Below are 24,672 nucleotides of genomic sequence, written 5' to 3' on the forward strand. Positions count from 1 at the left end.
TTCCGGGTATGATCAAGATATAGAATTTCGACGATTCTAATGTTTTGGTGTTACGATTAACATTGGTGTCATTCAGAATGTCTGATTGATTACCATTTGATCAATGCCATAATCATTACAGACACAGATAATACAATGGGAAACCCCACCGCTTTTTAAAAAGGATGATCTACATGAAAATGCAATAGGTATTTACGCACATTGAGCGACATTGAGGAAGAGATGCATGTCCTAGTAGACTCAAATGATGGCCTTGGCACTTGTATGACCTTAAATTTCTTCTTAAACTCGTCTGTTACTTCACTTGAAGCCCAAAGATTAAATTTACTCCCCCAAGGAAGAGATCTGATACTTCAAAGTCCGAAAATTTCGTGAGCATTTTCAAACCGCAAATGGCGTACATTTGTCATTTTCCTATATCAAATTATGATGTACCAGAAATTGGCAGAAAGCACTGTTATTTGAATATACATCAGCAAATCTTATGAACTAGTTGGTTGTTGTTTGCCTTATGTCATATTTCAGTCATTTTTCACATTCCAGACATTCACAGTTGTCAGAGTTAACATTGCACAGGTTAGGGAAGTTCTTGGTAGTCCAAATAATTATCAATTTATGACGTCTTGAAAGGCTATTATATTTTTTTCTTTGACGCCATACATCGATGTTACAAGACGTTAAAATTATTTGGACTAGGTAAAGGGAGAAACATTAAAAATGTCAAAAATGGATACTATTAATACACTTCTACATGTATCCCATTTATAGGTATTGTGCTTTACCCCAAAACTAGTATAATAAATTTTCAGTGATAAAGATATGAAATTTGGGTTTCAATAATGAATATATTTTCTCACCTTGCTCATGTCCATGGATCAAACATTCTCCCTCAAAGGACCATGAGTGGCATCACTGCAATATCAAGAGTAACCTTTTAAAAATTTCAGAGGCGTCGTTGATGTTGTTCATATGTTATGCCCCTTTACCAATGGAATACTTGCTATTTTTTTTTTTTCTGTTATTTTACGTAAGTTTGTCTCAACCAAATGTTATGAAACTTATACCATGCTAGCGCTTATTTCAACAAAATACAGATCAAGTTTGAATTATGGTTGTGTCACTTTGAGTGTTATCACAGTTGCCTGAAGATTAAAAATATTTTATTTCCCCCATTTTTTCCCTATAATTATGAAATCTTCAGGCGACTGTGGTGTTATACATGTAGAGTTAACGCCCATTTACAAATGGAGAAATTCAGTTTTTCCGTTCCCTAACTTAAGGTTGCCTCAACCAAATGGTATGAAACTTCTACACAATGCTTATTACCAGAATTGCACATGTACATATCACAGATCTTTGTGGTGTCACTCAAACTTCTTTAGTTATTGCATATGCCCTATTTATACTAAAGGAAAATTACTGAATTTTTGTTTCTGTTCACATACTGAAATTAGCCTCAACTAAATGTTATGAAATCTATACAAAATGCTGATTAACTCAAAACACAAATCAAGTTTGAATTTTTGTGAATATACTTTAACCAATCTAGAGTTTTGCCAATTTGATTAGAAATGGAAAAAAATGACGAATTTATTGTTTAAGTTCTCCAACTTTATACATAAAGATGTAATATGATTGCTGATGAGACAACTCCCCACAAGAGACCAAATGATACAGAAATTAACAACTATAGGACTCTGCACTGCCTTCAACAATAAGCAGAGCCAACACCGCATAGTCAGCTATTAAAAGCTCCGAAAAGACAATGTAATACAGTGCTCTAGCTAGAAATCAAAAGGGGCAGGGTGCCAGTGGAGGGCAGGGCACTTTTTATGATAAGAAAAGGCACTGCTAATTTTTTTGTCTACGTTTCTGTGTGTATCACGAGTTAACGAATCTCTTTTTTTTACTGTATATGTTTGGTTTTTTTTTAAATAAAGATGCATTTCAACTATAGTCTTTATTTCATTGTTTGTGTAGTTATGTATGATATAGTACATCTTCATCAACATACAATTTATTATTATGCTTTTATAGTTTAACTTCACTCTACCCATTATTAAAGAATATGGTTTGATTATATCAATATGGGAATTACAACTTTTAGAACATGGATTGCTAATAAAAAGTATAATTATCAAGTAGAAATTGCAATATTTTTTTTTCAATATGTTCAAAGACAGTTAATATCTTTCAGGTAACATTATTATGTTATTATATATTCAATTGGTAATTTATTCCTTTTTAGACTTGGCGTCCGTCGTCGTCGTTAACAATTTTTCAAACATCTTCTCCTCTGAAACTACTGAATGGATTTGAATGAAACTTAGCATGATTGTTCCTTAGAGTATCCTGCACAAAGTGTGTGCTTGGATTTTTGATCCGTCAAAAAACATGGCCGCCGTTACTTTAAATAGAACACAGGGGTCAAATGCAGTTTTTGGCTAATATCTCAAAAACGAAAGCATTTAGAGCAAATCTGACATGGGGTAAAAATGTTCATTAGGTCAAGATCTATCAGCCCTGAAATTTTCAGATGAATCAAACAAACCATTGTTGGGTTGCTGCCACTTAATTGGTAATTTTAAGGAAATTTTGCAGTTTTTGGTCATTATCTTGAATATTATTATAGATAAAGATAAACTGTAAACAGCAAAAATGATCAGCAAAGTAAGATCTACAAAAAAGTCAATTTGACCAAAATTGTCAATTGACCTCTTAAGGAGTTATTGCTCTTTAAAGACTTTTTTCACAATTTGTTCATCATGTTGACTTACTTTAAAAAATCTTCTCCTTTGAAACTGCTGTATCAATTTCAGCCAAACTTAAGCTAAATGAGTTTCAGAGTTTCAGAGTATCTAGTATACATTTTATATTTCATTTCCTTGTATGTCAAGAAACATAGCTCCTATGGCTAAAATAGAACATAGGAGAACATTTTTTTTTTTTTGCTTTTGAAGAGAATAGGACGATTCAAAGAACATTTAAATAAATTGAAAAGCCAAAGTAATCATTGATGAGAGATTAAACCAAAAAAATTCAGGTGAGCGATTCAGGCTCTTGAGAGCCTCTTGTTTTGATACTAGATAATTTTTTTAGAGCACAAATTTGTAATAAGCTAAAACAGGGGAAGTAACTCCAAAATCAATTTCCACCACGTTTGTGATAATTAAAAACTGTGTTTGTCGTTAACAAGTTGAGATGGAAGGCATTTCTGTAAAGGCATAGTTTTATTTTGATGACTTAAATTCAATTCTAAAGTCATGAAAGTCTTCATTTATACACTTCTCCATTGTGACTTGGAGATCGAAAATGCCGACCCAAGCTAAACGACCCAAGCTAAACACACTCGCTGACACATTCATCAAAAGTATGACAAAAAGATACATTGTCCTAATTAATTTACCTAGTAATTAACACCTTTGAAGTCTACCATTGTAATTGATTGTAATGAAATGATTAACCTGGGGGCGATCACAGAGGTGTTATATATGTAATTAACTTGGAGATCAGAAATCGATAAAACAAAATTTCACCAAAACGGCACAAGAGAATTTTAGAAAAAGACGTCAGGGCAGAAGGGCGCTGATGAAGGCACCCAGGGCGTAGCGCCCTTCTATTTTGGGCTAACGAGACCACTGTAATACAATTCAAACAAGAAAACTGACGGCCTAATTTATGTCAAATATTGAAATAGATCAATGAAACATGTGTAACAGTACAACATAAGCTATAAAAATCAGTTGAAAAATGCTTATATTAACTTATCAAATGTGGGTCTTATTTGGGTCTAAGCGTGATACTGGAATACCAATTTTTTTTACTTTAGTCGAAAAAGTGACACAAAGCAATCTTACATTCTGTCGGCGTCCACAAATATTCACTGCTAAATCTACAGGCCTGGAGCTCAATTTTTGAAAATTTTTAGTTAGATTCTGTTGGCCAGTAGATATGATTTTTACAGGCCCTAGAGCAATTTTACAAGCCTGGGCTGCCACTCAGCGTGAAGACTGAAGTTATATCTAGCTAGTTGAATGTGAACTTATATATACTGAAACAAGGGATAAAAAAAATTACAGGACAGGGTCACCCACTATGCATTACTCCTTTAGAAAACATGGATTTGAATTATTATCAGTTGTGACCACCATTGACAAAAATGATTGACAACAAGCATGACAAGTAATATGCAATCCTGATTTACAATGACATGTGTACAGTCTTCACTCGAGTGGTAGCCCAGGCAGCCTAGGATTGTAAAATTGTTATCGGACCTGTAAAAATCATTTTTACACGCCAACAGGATCTAATTACAAATTTTTCAAAAACTGAGCTGTGGGCCTGTAGATTTAACAGTTCATAGTGAAGACTTTGTGTAGCATTATTTATTCTTATATCACTTTATATTTTTCAGAAAATGGCGGGAATGCCTTTAATTCCAGTGGAATCTAGAAGTTTGCTGTTAACTGATATTGAAAGGGTTTAAATACATATACCTGCTGGTAAAATGTCAGCAGAGTAAAATAAAAGGAGATGGAGTTTTCTTGGAATCTGTGTCATCATATCCACAAAATTTATATATTGATAAAATAGACATGCCACTTGTTTGTTGAAGGAGAAACAAAGTCAAGCTTTTTATCTCATGAAGTATCCAGAGCATAAGTTGTCAATGGAAACGGCTTTGCCGTCATCGGTACAAAGTTGGCTCGGGAATGAACTGGAGATAAGAGGTATTGACTCTGTTATTTACTCACGCTACATAATTCACCTGCTTCTTGAAGATCATGATGAAGAATGCATGGAGTATTTGGAACTTTTCTTCAATCCAAGACTTAATGTCAAAAGCAAAGTGAAAAGACGAAGACGTAGCCTAGAAGAAAAGAAAAAAAAGGCTGCCATTGAATGTCTTCAGGCTGTCTCAGATGAGGTAATATTTGAGGTGGTTTGCATTATATATGTACATTGTAGTTGTCAAAGGAATTTTATTTTATTGTCATATGGTAATACGTCTCTTTAATCTAGTCTTGAATTAACAAGGATGTGTTTTATCATTTGAATCTGGATTTTTGAGGATATATCAGTTATTGATTTGGGGATGTATGGTGGGCTGTAGACAGGCAGGTAACTGTCAAACAGTGTCTCCTCAATAACATGAAAACACTTTGGCAAATTGTTTTCAAATTTTTATATGTTATTACCTGTGACTAAATGAAGGTCAAGTTCAATTTTCATGATTTAAGCTTTTCTCCTTGTTGAGTTATCTTCCTTTTTAATATCCAAAAGCGTTATTTTTAATGAGATTGAGTTATTTCTCTTGGAACAGAAATGGTTAACATAATGACATAAAGTTTAATTACATTAACATAAGTAATTTTCACCTGTTGATGGATTAGAGCACCTGGTAAATGTCTCACAACTCTAATTGGATTAACAGATTTATTTGAAAATTTTCAAACATTGAAAGTAAAAGTATAGCAAGGGGTATGGAGTATCACATGACACACCAATCTTGTGAATTACTATGAAATAAGTTAAAATGTATAACAATTGTTTAAAAATCTTGAATTGTCTCAATGAATCCTTCTTTTCTTTAGTTTTCACTTGTGTTTTGAATTGAATGTAAACATGTTTAACAAAATGTAAATATATGATATCTCAAGCTACATGTATGTGTTCTATCATTGTAGAATTGTGGCATTGAACAACTTGTAGAAGAGCTTTGCATTAAATTAAAAGAATTAAGTCAGTCATCAGGTAAGATATATTTAAGTTGATGATATTTAACTTGTATTCTTATTTGATTTTAAGTTTCAGTGTTGTTTTAATTTAAAGTAAAAGTATACATTCGTGTTTGTAAAATACAGTGACAAGTGGTACCAAATGTTTATTTTTGGATCACTTGAGCATATCTGCCACATGTATGCTAGCTGTGGCTATTACTTGGCATCCTTTTTTATCAAAACATGTGCTAGATTTACTGAATATCAGTGTTCCAGGTAGGATTTTAAAAGTCAGGTTATGTAGCCAATTATAAGAAGGTAAGTTTAGCACGCAAATTGATAATTAAAAAAAACCATGTCAAATATTGTCTTATTTAAACAGCAGAGGTTTCAGCTAGGAGTTTTAGTCACTTTTAGGTAAGATGAAAATCAGCCTTATTTTGGATAACAGCAAGGCATCATTGACATATATATCACTAGTGAGGCCAGGATTTTTTAATTTGTTGGTTTACGGATCCGCCGACCCGATTTTGCCGATTTCCAAAATAAAAATAAAATCGAATTTTCAGGCTTTTTTTTATTCTCGCCGACCCTAAGAAATGCATTATCCCTGAAAAATAAAGTATCCTTTTTTATGAAATAAAATGCATTAATCACTAACAGAAGTGATGACACTTTCTGTTTTGAAAAATGAAACTTTCAGTTTACGTTTCTAAAAATAGACAAATCAATTATTAATGACCTTGAAAGGTTGTTTGCCCAAATAATTTTGCGGAACGAAACCTGTGTTTAAAACCAATTACACAATAAGTTCGTTTTCCTTATTTGTCACCAGTCCGTAAGATGCATGTTCTCATATAAATAGACTTGTCCAAATGTGGACAGGTGGAAGTTCAAGACATCAAGTTAAAATACTAAATTTTAACAAATCATTTGATATTTTCTTGTTTCATAGATAATAAAAAAATATCGTCCATTTGGATAATAAACGGGAATGCATGACAACAGATTATTTAACCTGATATTCTCGTTTTTCCAATGGACGAGTCTATTACGTTTTTGACACGTGTGTTGAAACTTATTTTCGTATGACGTTTTTACTTTTTTTTTCTTTATTAGTTTTCGTGCTTATTATTTTTCACCAAGTTTTGATTAAAAGCTAAGTCAAATAACTGACGTGAATCTGTTTTTCTTGTTTGTGAATTGACGATTTAATTTTGTCTTTGTCAGTGCCCCCCCCCCCCCTCTATTTTTACGGGAAATTATTAGACAATGTCATGCGATGTTTACAGCTGAGCAATAATAATTATCAAACTAAAATTTAAGAACGATGAAAAAATAGTATGACAAACATATATTAGAAAGGTGAAATATATTTTTATTTTGCATATCAGTTTTCTGTCTTGAAAGATCTTTTTTTTCTTTCTTTTTTACGACCGACCGACCCGACTTTTTCATGGAGAAAATCCGTAAACCAACAAATTAAAAAAAAACGTGGCCTTATAGATATGATCAAGTACTTCAATGACCAGGATCTTAAAGTCATTGGGCATGCTACAAATGTAGGAAGTCATGGCAAGTTTTAACTTGTGTGATGCTTAAATAGAAGATTGAAACAAGGATCAGCAAAATTAAGTCACACTTCCATTTAATGTTAGAGAACATGCTAATCAACTAAAGGTGTGATTATATAAAATTTGATGTTGCTTAGTGTAAATAACATTATCAACCTTTACAAAAAGAGAAAAAGCTGATCTGAAAGGTACACCATCTACTTGACAATTTACATTATGTGTTATGATGTAACCCTAGATAAAACTGACAAGGAAAGGCATTTCATAGACCACCAAAAGCTATATTTTAATGTAGCCTAGGTGGTCCATTGTATAGAGAACTGGACACAGTGCTGGCAGTGTTGCACACATAATATGGAAGGAACTTCAAGGAAGGGTTTGAATCTATATGAGGGGAAAATTAAAAAATTGCTAAAGCAAATTTTTTAAGATCTAATATCGTTGGGACTAAATTTGAGATGAATTATAATTATAAGATCTGATTCAGACGACTAAGGTATTGTTGTGTAAATCCATGGTCAATCTGAAATTATATATTTCAGGTTCTGATGACACAGATCAAGGAGACAGTAGTACCCCTTCCCTTAGTGATGGAAGTTCTACTGAATTGGAAGATCCAGCTGAAAGGTAAATATAGTACAAAAAATAGAAAAACAATAGTAAGTATGAACCTCATATCCTACTAGTTGAAAAAAAAAGTATAGACATTAGACAAGCCATGAAGTTTTAAAATCGAGAACATTTTGAATGAAATAAAAAGGACCAATGTTCATGTGTGGCAAAAAAAACTGGATGGGAATGGATTTACTGGGAAGGGTTACTTTTATATGCAAAATATAGTAAAAAATATCTTTTGATGTTATATATATTTCTTCTGATGTTTCAATGACAGATCAAGTATTACATGCATGGTTTAAATTACCACAGAAATACCAAGGTTAATATAAAGTATACCGATGAAGACAGTGCTGGTTTAATCTAGCCCAGTGAGAAATATGGACAAAACTCAGGATTTTCTGTAATACTGACATGTCATGTATCTAAAATGAAGATCATGATCTAATATTTTCAATCAATCTGCATTCAGTATTCATTAAAAGCAGTCCACCTGTTCTATATTATGAATTAGCGTGTTTATCTTCTGTCTACGACAAGAGCATACCATATTCCCCAAAACAGAAGTGTGTTTGCAACAATTAATTACAGTTCTCAATTGCAACTATATCACATTTTTGTTATATATTCAAATAAAGTAGAATATTTTTAGTAATCAAGATTATTCATGTTTGCCAATTACAACACTATGTATTTAATACTTACAATATCATTGTGCAACCTTTTTGCACCATAGGCCTCAGTAATGTTTTATCAACCCTGGTTTAAGTTAAAGTATGCAAAATTGGTCAGTATTTAAGATTTTTAAGCTAGAGAACTTGTTGAACTGCAGGTGAATGTGAAAAACATTAAAAATGTACAAATGTAGAATTTATGATTTAAGGTGGTAGACGTTGGTTCAGGGAAATAACTCTTTAAATCAGTTATGTGTTTGTAAAAGTCAAGTTTCATCAACGTATTTTAAGCATTTACCTGAAACAGATTGAAAATAATCTATGTAACATAGAAGCTTAGAATATATTTATGAAAATGGTTGACACAAACGTATCAGTTGATGATTTTAAGAGTTATTTCCCTAAACCTAGGTCCACCATAAGAGATACTATCAGTTAAATATAGATTCTACCACTGCATCGAATGTAAAACAATATTTATCCACTCGAGACAGTTAAATTTTAAAATTTAAAGTCCGAGCCGCCTTGGCAAGGACTTTAAAATTGATAATTTAATTGTTGAAAGTGGATAAATATCATATTACACGAGAATTGGTGGTGGAATCTGTTTCTCTAATGATTTTCTATCATCATGCAGGCAACCTTACTCCTTCTTTTCGAATGGTCTGCAAAAAGATGTGTTCTTTCTATGCGACGTCGTCAGGCATGGTCGCCTTTTTTCATGCCGTCACAATAGGAAATTCAGAGGAAAGCAAGAAAATTCGATGTCACAATCAGATTTTAACCAATGAAGTACTGAGATCAAACAAACCACATTTTGAATTTTTTTTTTATACAATGGGTGCAGAAAGGGATAAATTGAAGAAGAATTAGAGAAATAGTTTTACTGAATAGATCTATAATCATATCAAAGTAAATTGCAGTAATGTATTGTTGTATATTTTCAGATATTATGCAGCATTTCCTGCCCTTACTGGTCAAAATGAAAAGTCACCATTTTTTGAAAACTGTCTACAGATGTCGAGTATTTGGAGAGATAACCCATGGACCAAAGAACCACCAGATAAACAACTTACTAAAATGATTAAATACAAGAAGGCGCCTAAACAAAGATATGAACGGAAACAAAGGAAAAAGTCGTCGCCAAACTCTGCTAACTTAAAAAAGCAAACCCCAGAAAAACCTATTCCAAAGCCAAAATATAAACCAAATGAAAATTTCCATGCAAGATTTATGAGCTGGCCTCAATCAGAATTCGCTCCAGTCAATATTTTAGATAAACAAACAAATGAAGAAAAGAAGCTTTGTCAACAAGTAGAAAATATCCTCAAAGAAATGCTCCTCCATGGTCATGATAAGAAATTCCTAGAAAGATTTGATATTGACGGATTCATCAGTCCAGAACTTCAGGAAAATGCCTTTTGGTACACTAAGCAGTTTGCTGAGTTGATAACACCAATCGACTCCGGTCAACGATTATATGAAAGACACAGCTGCCCATTCTTCCATAACGATGATGTATTTATAGATCCGGATAAAGTATCAGTCAAGGATGAAACTGAACAGGTTCCACAGGAAGATCAGTTTGGATTGCAGGACTTGATGAAAAACCAAGAGTTACAAACTGTAGCAGAAAGTGTCCTTCAGAATGTAGATGAAGATTTTTCAAAGAAAGAAGATGTGCTAGAAGTTCAAGCTGAAGATCCATACGATATGCACAAAGATATTGGGGGATTATTACTCTTAGACGGGGAAATCTTACAGCCAATTACATCTCCGTATGACAACCAAGGAGACTTTCCTGTCATTGGTTTAAATGAGCATGAAGATCTGTGGTCAACACTTGTAAATCAAAGTGAGAACAACCTAACCTGTAAGCCTGGAAGGAATTGGAAAGATGAACATATATCTCAGATGGAACATCAGAATTTATATGATTGTCCAGTTTTCCAAAGTCTTGAAAACCAAATAGGTAATGCTGATGAAGTTTCTTTGCCTTCATGGATGTTTTCTGCCAATAAAACAGAAATGGATGGTTTCAGATGTGATGATACAGCAGGTCAAGATAATGAAAACTATTCTCAACTTTGGGATATAAACATATGGAATAAGCAGCAGAGAGATAATGGCATGTTTCTAGATGGATTCAACTCTACTTTTGACGATTTTAAATCTGGATTGAACCAACTACCAGACAAAGGTAATAGAAATAGTGGAGTATTCAACATCAACTTGATAAATGAAGGCATGGAGTCATTTGATCTATTGGAAGGGGACAATATAAATACTTTAATTCCAAAGATAACCTTTGAACCCGATGACCTTGATGAACCGACCAATGAACTTAAGGATGAAGATCAACAGAATTTTCCGCGAACATATGATCGCAGTATTTCTTTGACAGATGTACATTTGCTGAAATCTTTGAGAGATAATCAGTTAGCTTCTTCAGATAAATTATCCAAAAGTTTTGAGTTGATTCCATCGAATAACTCGGCTTTTAAAGATGTTATTCCAAGAAAAATGACCCATGTGCAGAGTGACTCCAATATTTGTTATTTTAACTACTCTACCTTGATTGATTTTGAAGACAATGTGCCTAAAGTTCAAAATGAAGAAAAAAACGAGAACTTATATTTGTCACCTAAGACCCATTTTCGTCCAATTTCGGCAAAGGTGGAAGAGGATTTATCCGACTTACATCTGAGAGATCTATTTGGTGGTTATTCTTCCACTACAACTCCATATCAAAAGTTTGTAGAAGTTACTGACTCTGGAGATGAAGAATCATTTATTCCAATGTTCAAAGTTTGTAGACAACATGATAAAAACATACAGACAGGTTCAAGTTTTGATGATCAACCAGCAAACAATGAGAAAATGTCCTGTGTTGACAAAGGGAGACCACCTGAAGTTGTGGAAGAAGAAGAGGAAGAGGACCCAGAATTCATTCAAGACTTTGATGTGTATGGCTATGTAGACAGTTTAACAGCATCAGCACAAAATACTCCTCAAAATGTATTGGACGTGGCTTGTAACACATGCTTTGACTCGGGATATGAAGAGGCTAATGATGATGAAAAAGTTCAAGAAGAAAAAAGTAACTGGCTTACTGTTAATGAAAGTCATAGACTCAGAAAAGTTAAAACCATGGAATGGCACCACCCAGAGAAAAAGGAAGAGAAGGTTCAAGCAGATAACCAAGATTTATGGGGAGAAAAATGGTCTCAGCCACAAAAAAATGAAGAACGGACAGAGAACCAAGATCTATGGACAGAGAAATGGTCTCAAACACAGAAAAATGAAGAACCAACGGAAAACCAAGATTTATGGGCAGAAAAATGGTCTCAGTCACAGAAAAATGAAGAACCTATGGAGAACCAAAATTTATGGGCAGAGAAGTGGTCTCAGCCACAGAAAGTTGAAGAACCATCAGAGAACCAAGATTTATGGACAGAAAAATGGTCTCAGCCACAGCAAAATAAAGCATCAACAGAGAACCAAGATTTATGGACAGAAAAATGGTCTCAGCCACAGCAAAATGAAACATCAACAGAGAACCAAGATTTATGGGGAGAGAAATGGTCTCAGCCTCAGAAAAAAGAAGAACCCACAGAGAACCAAGATTTATGGACAGAGAAATGGTCTCAATTGAAGAAAAATGAAGAACCAACTGGGAACCAAGATTTTTGGGCAGAGCAATGTTCTGAGCTGCAGAAAAATGAAGAACTGGTGGAAAACCAAGATTTTGGTTATGAGAAATGGTCTCAACAACAGAACAATGAAGATTTAACAAATAATAAAGATGTTTGGGCAGAGGAATGGCCTCCACAACAGAAAAATGAAGATGATGCACCACAAGATAATCCAGATTTGTGGGGAGTAAATGAATCAGAACATGATGGAGAAACAGGCTGTAGTATCCAGGAAAGTGTATGGAGCAGCACTGATGATAACAATTTCCCAGACATGTTTTCTTTCTTCACCGAAGACTGTGATGATCTTAAACCACCGGAAACCACAGCTGTTCATGCTCCGCCATGCTATTTGTTTGATGCTGTTCATTCTGAATCAGAGAAATGTGGAGAAATACCATCAAAAGATAATGATGTTACTAAAGTCCATCTGGTCATTGGAAAAGGAAAGAAAGTTCTCCAAGATATAGAAAACTGTCCTCGAGATAACTCTGTTTCTGAGGTAAGAATTATAGATTTTTATTACCCCGATTTTAACACTTATCAGATGATGTATTAAAGTTTTCAGAGAACAAAACAGACTAATATGAGAAAAACTATTTACTTCTGAGAAAGAAAAAAGTTTTGTCAAAAACAAAATAGGTAAAAGCAGTACATGTATATTTATGTATAAAACTATTATCAGGAATTTATACCCCCCAAAAAAAAAACTATTTTAAAAGTATGCAGGAAAAAAAATACTTATTCAAAGGGTCTAAATATTCTTGAAGCTGTCATGCAAAACTGGTAATAAGACCAAACATCTAAAAGTTTTGTCCACATGCACACAGGACAGGCACAAATGAGATGAGGTGTTTGAAAAAAAAATATGAATGATTTTTTTTATGTATATATACAAGACATGTAGTGAAAAAACACCATGCAATACACATAGTGAGAAAAAAAGATGTGCAATATACATATTGGGAAAAATTAGATATGCAAGATACACCATACACATAGTGAAACAAAAGATATGCAAGATATACATAGTGAAACAAAAGATCATTCAATTTTGTTTTGCAGCCAATTTATGTGAAGGGTTACATGCCTATGCCAAGAGTTGCTGTTTATTCCTGTGAACTTGAAAAAGAATGGCTAGATAAAGAGTCCCCAAATCCTAATGGAAAGTCTTCTAAGTTCGCCAAATGTAAGTATTAATCTATGGAACTTATATTTCAGATTTCAAGATTTTAATGTGGTTGAATACTGAAAAAAGTTCTTACACATACTACATTCAGAAACAATTAAAAAAAAATGGCTGCTAGAAATATACTTGTCAGTGTCAAATGAGAATATAAAGGATTAATAAAGGATTTACACAATGTAGGGTATACAATAATGAAACAGCAACCCAATCACACAAGTTATCACGATGCAAGATACATTCTTAAACAAAAGACATGTCTAAATGATATGTCAAGTTCTAAAATCATATAAATAAATATAATATTCAAAGATAGGCCATCAAATCTGCAGATATTTGATTTTGAAGAGAGATTATAAATATTTATTAAACTATTTCTTTTAGTACTTCACAGATGTATGCATTACGCATCTATGGTCTGTGCAGATTTTTCAGGATTGCCTGAGGATGAACTTGGATCTTCATATCGTATGAATTGTTAAAATATTTTTTATTTCTTTAATGTGTATCCAACATACATTTTCATACGACATAAAACAAAATGCAAATGAGTTTTGAGGGCAAATCACCTGATAAATAATGAGAAACTTTTGGAAACTAAGATTAAAACATGTCAATATGTCTATTCGGATTCCAAATAGGAACCATTCTTACTTGAATTAGATAATACACTAAAAAGATGAAAACATCACCTGAGAACCGAATATCTTTGTTTACATTGACAGTAATGTCAAAAATATAGCATGACTAACACAGAAAATTGGTATAACTGGTTATTGTATTGTTCAGGACTCAATCACCATTTCCGACTTCTTCATATGTATATGTTTATGATTATTGTGTATTATATGATTTTGAAATCATATTGCACACAGAAAAAAAAATAGTTGATAAAGATAAGTGAGACTGTTTTACATAGCTAGTTAACACACTTGGTACACTTTCACAGGTTATACTTGCCTCATATTAATTTACGTAAGAGTTGTTTTTATCTTAACAGGTTCAGGAAGAAAACCATGTACATTTTTTATGGAAGGAAGCTGCAAACGTAGTGACTGTAAATTTTCCCACGATTTGTCCAACATCACTTGTAGATTCTGGTCAGAGGGAGATTGCTTTAAAGGTGATCTCTGTCCATTCCTACATAGTTATTATGTGTAAGTAATTACTTAACTGTTGTGAAATGCATATTGAGATAAAATAGAAAGAAACAAGAATGTGTCCTCAGTACACAAATGCCCCACTCGCACTATCATTTTCTATGTTCAGCAGACAGTGAAATTGGGGTAAAATCTCTAATTTGGCATTAAAATTAGAAAGATCATATCATAGGGAACATGTGTACCAAGTTTGAAGTCAATTGGACTTCAACTTCATCAAAAACTATCTTGACCAAAAACTTCAACCTGAAGTGGGACAGACGGATGGACGAACAAACAAACGGACGCACAGAACAGAAAACATAATGCCCCTCTACTATCGTAGGTGGGGCATAAAAAAGTTTTATACAACATGAATCACTCTCCAAATGTTGTTATAGATGAAAACTCAGATAGAACGAAGTTTTTTAACTATGTGATATACATTGTATGATATTAACATCTATTTTGTTTTTTATATGCCTTTTGCCTACCCTGATTATTTTATTGACATTTTTTTGTTGAGAAGGTTAAGGAAACAACCATTTTCCAATATGCCATATACACTTAAGGTTGTAGTCCATTTGTATATATGTTTAACTGAATATAATCAAATATGTACACATTTTCTCGCCAGCACGATTTACATTTATTTAACAGCATGTATCATACAAGTCAACAACTTTTAATCATTTTATAAGTACCAAAACTAGAGGCTCTTAAGAGCCTGTGTCGCTCACCTTGGTTTATGTGAATATTAAACAAAGGAAGCAGATGGATTCATGACAAAATTGTGTTTTGGTGATGGTGATGTGTTTGTAAATCTTACTGTAATAAACTGTCTTGCTGCTTACAATTATCTCTATCTATAATGAACTTGGCCCAGTAGTTTCAGTGGAAAATGTTAATAAATATTTACCAATTTTATGAAAAGTGTTAAAAATTGACTATAAAGGACAATTACTCATTAGGGGGTCAATTGACCATTTTGGTTATGTTGACTTATTTGTCAATCCTACTTTGCTGAACATTATTGATGTTTACAGTTTATCTCTATCTATAATAATATTCAAGATAATAACAAAAAACAGCAAAATTTCTTTAAAATTACCAATTCAGGGGCAGCAACCCAACAAAGGGTTGTCCGATTCGTCTGAAAATATCAGGGCAGATAGATCTTGACCTGATAAACAATTAAACCCCTGTCAGATTTGCTCTAAATGTTTTGGTTTTTGAGTTATAAGCCAAAAACTGCATTTTACCCCTATGTTCTATTTTTAGCCATGGCGGCCATCTTGGTTGGTTGACTGATTCACGCCACACATTTTTTAAACTAAATACCCCAATAATGATTGTGGCCAAGTTTGGATTAATTTGGCTCAAAAATTTCAGAGGAGAAGATTTTTGTAAAAGATAACTTAGATTTACGAAAAATGGTAAAAAAATTGACTATAAAGGGCAATAACTCCTAAAGGGGTCACTTGACCATTTCGGTCATATTGACTTATTTGTTAATCTTACTTTGATGAACATTATTCCTGTTTACAGTTTATCTCTATCTATAATAATATTCAAGATAATAACCAAAAACAGCAAAATTTCCTTAAAATTACCAATTCAGGGGCAGCAACCCAACAAAGGGTTGTCTGATTCGTCTGAAAATTTCAGGGCAGATAGATCTTGACCTGATAAACAATTAAACCTCATGTCAGATTTGCTCTAAATGCTTTGGTTTTTGAGTTATAAGCCAAAAACTGCATTTTACCCCTATGTTCTATTTTTAGCCATGGCGGCCATCTTGGTTTGTTGACCGGGTCACGCCACACATTTTTTAAACTAGATACTCCAATTATGATTGTGGCCAAGTTTGGTTTAATTTGGCCCAGTAGTTTCAGAGGAGAAGATTTTTCTAAAAGCTAACGACGACGGACGCCGATGACGGACGCCGGACGCCAAGTGATGGGAAAAGCTCACTTGGCCCTTCGGGCCAGGTGAGCTAAAAATTAAGGAAATTGACCAAAATTTTATTTTATTTATTGCTGTACAATCTTAGTATCTTGAACCAAAAAAAATCAATTATCACAAGTGCTGTTCCTTTGATTTCTGTGTTCTAGATGATAACTCCAAATTCTTTGTTTTTGGAATGTGTTATTTTGATGTAATTTAATTTTGAAAATGATAATAATTTTTTTTTATAAATCTGTTTATGTTTATTTCTCTGAATTTACCTCGTAAGAAAATCTCAAAGCAAAATTTATAAGGGCTATTCCAGAAAAAAATGTATGGAGGGGTTGGAAGGCAGTTTTTGTCAGCACCCACCACCCAGACATTTGTAATTGAGAATTGTAGTGCATTATAGTGTGAAAAGTTGCTTTGATGCCCATCACCCATATATTATTAATACAATGTGCCTTCCAAACCCCCCCCCCCCCCATACATTTTTTTCTGGAACAGCCCTAAGCCAAAGCGCTGAAACATGAACCTGCCACTGGTAGCCAAGTAATTTAATATTGTTAGCTGGTTGTTTGTTTCTGCTGACCATTAAACTTTTGAATGGACCAATCATGGATATTTATTTTTCCTATTTTATGTTGCAGCTCTGATATACCAGTTGATATCAAGGAAAATGTGGATGATTATTTTGAATTTCAAGAAGATGAGTTTCCACAGCTTTCTAATCAAATAAAGGTAATGCCTTAAATTATTGTTAATAGATATCAGAAGATGTGGTATGAGTGCCAATGAGACAACACTCTGTCCAGGTCACAATTTGTAAAAGTAAACCAGTATAGGTCGATGGATTGTCTTCAACACAGAGCCTTGGCTCACACCGAACAGCAAGCTTTCAAGGGCCTCAAAAATGAAAAGTGTAAAACCATTCAAACAGGAAAACTAACAGTCTAATCTATATAAAAAAAAACAAGAAAACAAAAACACTTATGACTCATATCAACAAATGACAACTACGGAACATGATAAATTCCATGTATTTATGGACAGGAATTTAATTAAACATCAGTCTGTTCATATTGACCTTTTCCAGATCTATATATGTATGAAGAAAAAAAATCCCCTCATATTCATTATATTCTTTTACCCTGTTTTGCAGAGACAGAAACAAAAGATACCTAAATCTGAGAAGTCAAATACATTTGTTGATTCAAGGAAAATTTACAGGACAACTGGAGCAAAGCAGAAATCCGTAAAATTAACAGAAAAAAATGAAAATTAAGTTGTGTACATAATATTTACATATCTACATCAGTGATATAATATTTTGAACTTTAACCTATGTTTTTCTTTAATGTTTTAATCAATCAAAATCGCCAAGGCACAATTTTTTTTAAATTTAGTTAAAAGAGGCATCTTAAAATATTCCTTGAAAAAATGCATAATTTGGAACAAGGTTTTAAAATTTACGCTTTGTTATATAAAAAAAACTAGCTGCTTATAGCTTGTTCTAACCATTCAGCAATGTTTTATATATAAAATATTTTGTGTATCCAGTCATTTTGAAATATTTTTAACCCTGTTTATCATTTGCAGATAACTTTCATTTCCATATAAGATATTTGATACAGCCTGTTCTTGGTTTTTGCATGTATAATAGTATAAAAAATAAAACTCTCCTGTTTAAAGACCAGATTTATAAATGTATGCTTGTTATCTCTGTAAAGGGTTAAATATTTTGTAAATTTACAGTAGAAATTAAATGGCAAAAAAAATTACAAGCTCTTGTTTCTGGAAAACAAGTTCTATCAGGAAAAAGAAATGCTAATCTGTGCGGGACTGTAAATTGCCTTGCTCATAGATAGTTATTGGAAATATTTAAAAACACTTTCTGCAGGAGAGTATGTATATAAAATTGTTTTTAAACAAATGTTTGTATTATATTGAAGTTTATTAAGATTTTTAAAACTAAATGTATAGTACTATAGTGCAAGTTTGGCACATTTTTGTTCAATAGACAAATAGAAAATAAGAAATATGTTTTTTGCCAAAAGAAAACTTATTTGATATTTGTCTTAAGATGTCATTAATGAAAATATAGAGTTTGAAATGGCTAGATTCTTGTTCTTAAGAAAGTTTCGCAAATTAGATAAAATAGAAAAGGAAAAAAATCTTTTGGATTAAAAATTGAAATTGTTTAAATAAAGTATTCCATTTTAAACTCTCGGAACCTTAAATTTTCTAGAATAGTTTTAGTGCTCATTATTATATGGCCATGAGTACAATTGTTGCCAAGTTTATGTAGAGCGAAATTCTGTTACAGAATGAAAAAATATATATGTGTGTGGGTAGATTTTTATTATTAATACTCTTTTGATTTTCATAATTGTTATTTTCAGTTAATAGGATTTGATTTTCAATGTTTTATTTAATGCTATCAGTGTTCAAAGTGTTCAAAGAATACTGAGAAATAATATTAATAACAAGCGTGCCATTATAGCTATGCACCATTTTATTGGATGACATGTGGTGATATGTTCAATTTTTGTTTGTGTTGTTCAACAATTTTTCAGCACTCATTTAAAATTTTGAAAATTTATTTGTAAATTCTCAAAGGTAACTTAAAGTATTTGGGACTATGAGATTCTGGAATCACCATAAGCAATGATGATACAAGAAATCAGAAATTTTTTCTCTAAAAAATTACAACCTAAACAAGGTTTATTCAGGAAAAACAAAAAATATTTTTGTGACAATTTTTTTTCATCTTGATTTGTTTACTGGATAATCCAAATCAAGCCACTTTCTTTGCTGTTGTGGTTTTACTTTCTAATAATTGTTAAACAATTAAGGGAAAATAACGAAATAAAACAGTAAAACTGTACTAATTAGGCAAATTAAAAAGTTGTTGATCCAAGATATGCATAAAAAGGATAGCTACTCAGTTTCAGTTTAATTGTTAAAAATTCTGGTATTGAATAATAAATATACCTGAAAACTAAAAAAAGCAATGACAAGATTACATTGTTAAAATTTAAAATCAAATTTTTAAAACTTTGTATTTACAATAAATAAGAATGCCTGAAAATTAAAAAAAGAATATTAGGATAGCATAGTTGAAATTTAAAGTAAAGTTATATGTTGTATATAGTTTAAAAGATTTAAACAGCTTACACACCAGGGTCTACTTTCATATCCAGTGAGTGTGGTCAAATGATGTGATGCCAACCTTATTTTTTGATTAGATACATACTCAAAAGCATCAGAAATTTCTCTTCTACACATTTCTTTGTTCTTTCTCTTCTCTATACTTTCTTAATTCTTTCTTATTGTTGCTATTAATCTTTGTTCCATGATTGCTGCCTTTTTCAAATGGCCTTCTATTATTGATGCTTAATTCAAAGTAGAACCATTAAAAAGTTTCAAATACAATCAAAAGTAATATAAAACTAGAGCAAAAGGATGGTTTTCAATTTGAACAATCTTTTACTTATATTGCTATGAAGGAACCACAAAAAAACATGCCTCTTGAAAAAAATATTGACTGATTCGTTGTAATACTTTTAACAGGTGATATTTTTTCTCCTTATTGAAATCAAAGATGACCACCATTTCTGAGGTAAATTTCATTTAGAAATCGCTGAATAATGTTACCCAATCTTAGGATTAGTAAAAGTTAAGTTCAGTTAGGTTATACTAGATCATTAAAATTTCATGGTGTTGGTACCATAACACTTTCAATTAGTGTAGTTTGATAAAATAGTATATAAAATTGTATAACTGTGGTAGAAAACAGACTTACAAAATGTCATTTAAAAGTAGTAACATTGTTTACATTTGAAGTTATGTCAAAATTTTAAAGATATTGTAAATGTTCTATATAAAAGAAAACTTTACCCATTAAAAGACTTAGTCATAAAATAAGGTTGGCATTGCTGTTTAAATCAGTAAAATGAATATCCGTTGATAAGTAGTATTAGATAGAATTAGAAATAATCTTTAACATGGTAAATGTTGTGTGTAAATGTTTTGTGTGCGACGTACGAGTGTTGGGGTTTGTGTAATTGTTTTTGAATGTTTGATGTTTGAATGTGGGGTTGTGATTTAATTTATTTATTAATTGTTTCTGTTGTCAGAAGATTGTTAAGTTTGTAAAAGTTTTTTATTTTGTTTTCCAAGTAAGAGCTATATCTGCAAAAAAGGAAAACATTGGAAAGTTATCTATTTTTAGCTCTTATACTAATGCAGATTTATCATGTTAAAATGAGTGATGTTTACTTAACATAAAAATATTCAAGTCTTGCTTTATCTGTTAAATGGTTCTCATTTATATTGTCAACAAGTTAGAAAAATTGATTTCTTTTTTACATTATTGAAGGTTTTTAATTAAATCTAGGTTAGAATATCTAGGATCTAAGGTTAAAAATAGGGGGATCTAGGATTCCTTTTGTGGGAAAAAATTGGTTGATTACATAGGGAATCACTGAAGCATGACTGGAGCAAGTTGGTTGTAGTGATCATGAAAATAGTGTCAGCTTGTCATTTTATTATAATAAAAAAAAAAATGGGAAACCAAACCAGAAAGAGGACAATTCTAATGTTCTCATGGAGGAAAGGATAGTTATCTAAAACACCTTCAAGGTTATTTATTATTTTTTGAATGTTAAGGCACAAAGAAAATAAAAAAAAGAATTAGGGCATATGATGTTTTATTTCATGATGCAAAATCCAAACACACTTGACCAAATCCAATTCAAACAAAAGTTTGCTGTTACTTTTGCTATTCTCCAAAGTCACGATGAAAAACTAGCCACACTTCTCTTGACAATCTCAGTAATTTAAGTATTTAGTAAATATAAAAACTATCCATAGGTTATGTTAAGTATCTGCATCACTTGTTTAATATGATATCTCTGGTTAGATAAAAAAAAAATGATGCAGTTCGCAATGAACAAATCCCGATCACATATGTTTTACAGGGACAAAAATTGCATTGAAAATGAACAAAACGTGTTTAAGAAGTGTTAATCTGCATGAATGGAGATCGTATATTAGATTTCTCGTCTTAATGTTAAGTGTACATAAAAGAACTAAAATTAATAGTCCATTGTTTTTGTATTTTTTATTTTTATATAAACTAACCATTAAAAAATGAAAGCTTTAAAGCAAAAAGAAAGCATGTAAGAAATGAATTAGACCAAGTCAAGTTGATTCTAGTCATTAATAGACAGATGTTGCTTTGATATAACCAGATGTAAACGATAATCAGACGTGGATAAATAGACAGATTTGAAATGACAAATTTTTAACCAAAACTGGCTACGATTACGTATAATGTAACAGGTTAAAACTGCTAAAAATAAACAACCAGTTAAAAAAAAAGCTTACTTTAAAATATTAATGCTTAGTAAAAAAGTGGCTTGTATGGATTTACATAATTTTTAGGATTGTATCTAAATTTTTATTTGTTTTCTTTGTAAGTAGTTGTGTTACTGTAAATCAATAGAACCTAAAACAAAGTTGGCTGCATGTTTCTTGAGATATTAAAATAAGATGGATTTTAGTTTGTTGGTGTTCCCTTTGATTATATGAATGTTTGTTCTTTATAATGACAAAGTCAGAGAATATATTATCTATGTTGTTTGTTAGAAGGAGATGTTGACTCAGTCAAGTAACAAAAGTTGTTATTCCATCATCAAAGTTAGTTAGAAACATGCATTCAATTTTATAAAGCATGAGTTTTTGTCGGTACTTGTTTTACAATGCTCACCATTTTTTCCTCTAAAGAAGGGATATGGTGGGGAGAAAAGAAGCAAATCGAGCTTCTTTTTTATTATTTATTTTCAATGGAGGGACAAGCTAAATATTTTGTTTTATATAAAGTTATAAGGAATTATGACTGGACATTATTTCAATAGTTTAGTAGGACTGATTGCAAGTTGTATGAACTTTTTTTTGGAAGGGGATGAAACTTGTATTTATGGAATAGCATTGAATTTTGCCAACATAAAGTTACATTGATACAGGGATAATTTGTTTTATCTTTCATTGCTATTCTTTTTTGTGAAACTATATGATTAAATGTCTATGATATAAGCCTGTACAGAAATATATGTACATATTTACACTGAATGTTGGGTGTTTTGAACAGGTTATATCAAAGCAGATCATTCATGCTTTACGTTAGAAGAAGTCATGAATTTTGATTGTAAATCCATAATCTGAAAAGAAGAAAAAAATGGAAAAAAAAGAATCATTCATTTATTTGTTTATTTTAGTACATGAATTTATCACTAGATTTCATCTAAAAATCATACAGCCATATAGTCCTATAAGTCCCAGTAGATTCCTTCATCTTTTATCCTCAATAATCATAAAGCATTTTACATTCTTCATACAGAAATAACTTGCATGATTGTTTTTATAACGCTGAAATGAATGGATTTTTTTCTTCACAAAAAAAAAGGAGACAGAATAAAGTCTCTCGTCAATTCTTGTTAAGTATTCCTTTTTCAAAGAATGTAAGACAGTGAAATGTAAACAAAATATTTAGAAAATGGGCCCATAGAAAATGATAGAATTTAAAATTGCATTTTTTGTTACAAAATGTAAATATTTTCAGTGTGCTGTGTTCCTGAAAATGTCATAATTTGTTTTTAAAAAATATGTAAAAAGAAAAAATTTAGTGTTTGCCATCAATATGGTTTCTTTGTATGAATGGAGAAAACATCTGTTATAGTTTACACAGAACAATTTTTTGTGTTCATTGTTTAAGTTGATGTAAGAAAGTTTGGAGTATGTGTGTATGTACATTATTCATTTGTTTTTCATTGTAATGTTACACCCATAAAATCCATATTCCATTATTTTTCATTAAAAAGTAAAATATTAATGTTTAACATGTAAAAAAAAATGTTATTTAATGTTGTTGATAGATATTGGTGCCGACATTTAGAAATCTATGCACATCTATATTGTTGATGTGTTATAAAAAAAAATTCATTGATGCATACAGAGAAATTATCTTTCAATCTTCTTCGGTGTTAAAGCTATAGAGGATAAGAAATGTCTCTCACTTCATTGATAAAGGCACAAAATTTGTTGTCATGTTTTATGTTTGAGAAGTTATTACAAGAATCAGTATTGTTCCGTCACAGAGTAGTCAGAATCAGTGTTGGTTTTCATTTGCTAAAATTTTCAGAGATAATTTTTTATGATCATATTTTTTGGTAAATTTTGAAAGATTGTCATGGACAATGAAATATTTGTTTTGGCAGATTGGAAATTTTTGGAAGTGTTTTTTTTAAATTTGTCCAGAATGTCATACAAGCAATGTATTAAAAGATTGATTAAATTTTTGTGCAACAGAATTTATTATGGATTAATTTGAATTTCTAAAACAAAATTTTGTTTATAACTTTTTCAGTGTTACTTGATGACCTTAAGGTCAAGAGGTCACTTGCAACTGATAGATTCTTCTGTTACAGAAAAATACTGATTCTTGTTTTGTGTTTATGAATAGAGGAAAGTTTTATAAACACAAATATTATTTTTCGTTGGATGGTTTCGTACCATCTATTTCGCACATTGGGTTCATATATGAAGTTATCTGAATGTATATTCATTGTAGTATAAACCTTAATTTTGTATAGTGGATTTTCCCGCATAGCATTCTTTTTTTGGTAATTATCTCATTTTGTGTTCAGTGAACACTTATGTATAAATGTGATGTTAAAATAGGCTTTGATAGCTTGGTGGATAGTCACTTGAAGAAATGAGATTTAACTGTGTTATATATTAAGGTCAACATATGGAACAGTCACCGATTTAAAAAAAACTTTGAATTTTTGGAAGAAATTCTGCTCAAGACATTTGGCCATTAGATCTAGAAATTATTATGTAGACTGTTAGAGGGAATACATTAGAAATTAACACACATTAATGCAAGTCCATCATTTTGCTTTAATATGCATTTACATTTAATTATTATTTTTAGTATGCAGTCAATTCTAAATACTTGGTTTAAAATTTGAGTGATTTTATTCAATATGCTCATTTCTCAAGAAAAATCTTTCCCACTTTTGGATTGCAAAAGAAATATTTTGCTGTGCAAGACCAA

General features: G+C 31.6%; 1 protein-coding gene across 3 annotated transcripts; it reads left to right on the forward strand.

Annotated features, from left to right (window-relative positions):
- Positions 1-22,994, forward strand: LOC134715242 (uncharacterized). 3 transcript variants are annotated; one of them, XM_063577291.1, is made up of 10 exons: positions 1-188; positions 4,415-4,927; positions 5,688-5,754; positions 7,837-7,921; positions 9,531-12,780; positions 13,344-13,467; positions 13,849-13,932; positions 14,465-14,621; positions 17,201-17,291; positions 17,713-22,994. In XM_063577291.1, exons 2-10 carry the CDS (start codon positions 4,643-4,645, stop codon positions 17,833-17,835), a joined length of 4,266 nt encoding a protein of 1,421 aa, XP_063433361.1. In that variant the 5' UTR covers positions 1-188; positions 4,415-4,642; the 3' UTR covers positions 17,836-22,994. The 3 variants fall into 3 exon arrangements, with proteins under 3 accessions (XP_063433361.1, XP_063433364.1, XP_063433363.1); XM_063577293.1 differs by lacking the exon at positions 1-188 and adding an exon at positions 237-262; XM_063577294.1 differs by lacking the exon at positions 13,849-13,932.
- The last annotated feature ends 1,678 nt before the right edge of the window (positions 22,995-24,672 follow it).

The sequence above is a fragment of the Mytilus trossulus genome, chromosome 4, assembly GCF_036588685.1.
Source record: "Mytilus trossulus isolate FHL-02 chromosome 4, PNRI_Mtr1.1.1.hap1, whole genome shotgun sequence".
Taxonomy (NCBI): domain Eukaryota; kingdom Metazoa; phylum Mollusca; class Bivalvia; order Mytilida; family Mytilidae; genus Mytilus; species Mytilus trossulus.

Bases quoted from the DNA above. Each gene is read 5' to 3' on its own strand.
- LOC134715242 (XM_063577291.1), top strand. From the start codon at position 4,643: ATGAAGTATCCAGAGCATAAGTTGTCAATGGAAACGGCTTTGCCGTCA. The intron at 14,622-17,200 runs GTAAGTAATTAC...TTTATGTTGCAG, and splicing joins TTCCTACATAGTTATTATGT to CTCTGATATACCAGTTGATA. The intron at 17,292-17,712 runs GTAATGCCTTAA...CCTGTTTTGCAG, and splicing joins AGCTTTCTAATCAAATAAAG to AGACAGAAACAAAAGATACC.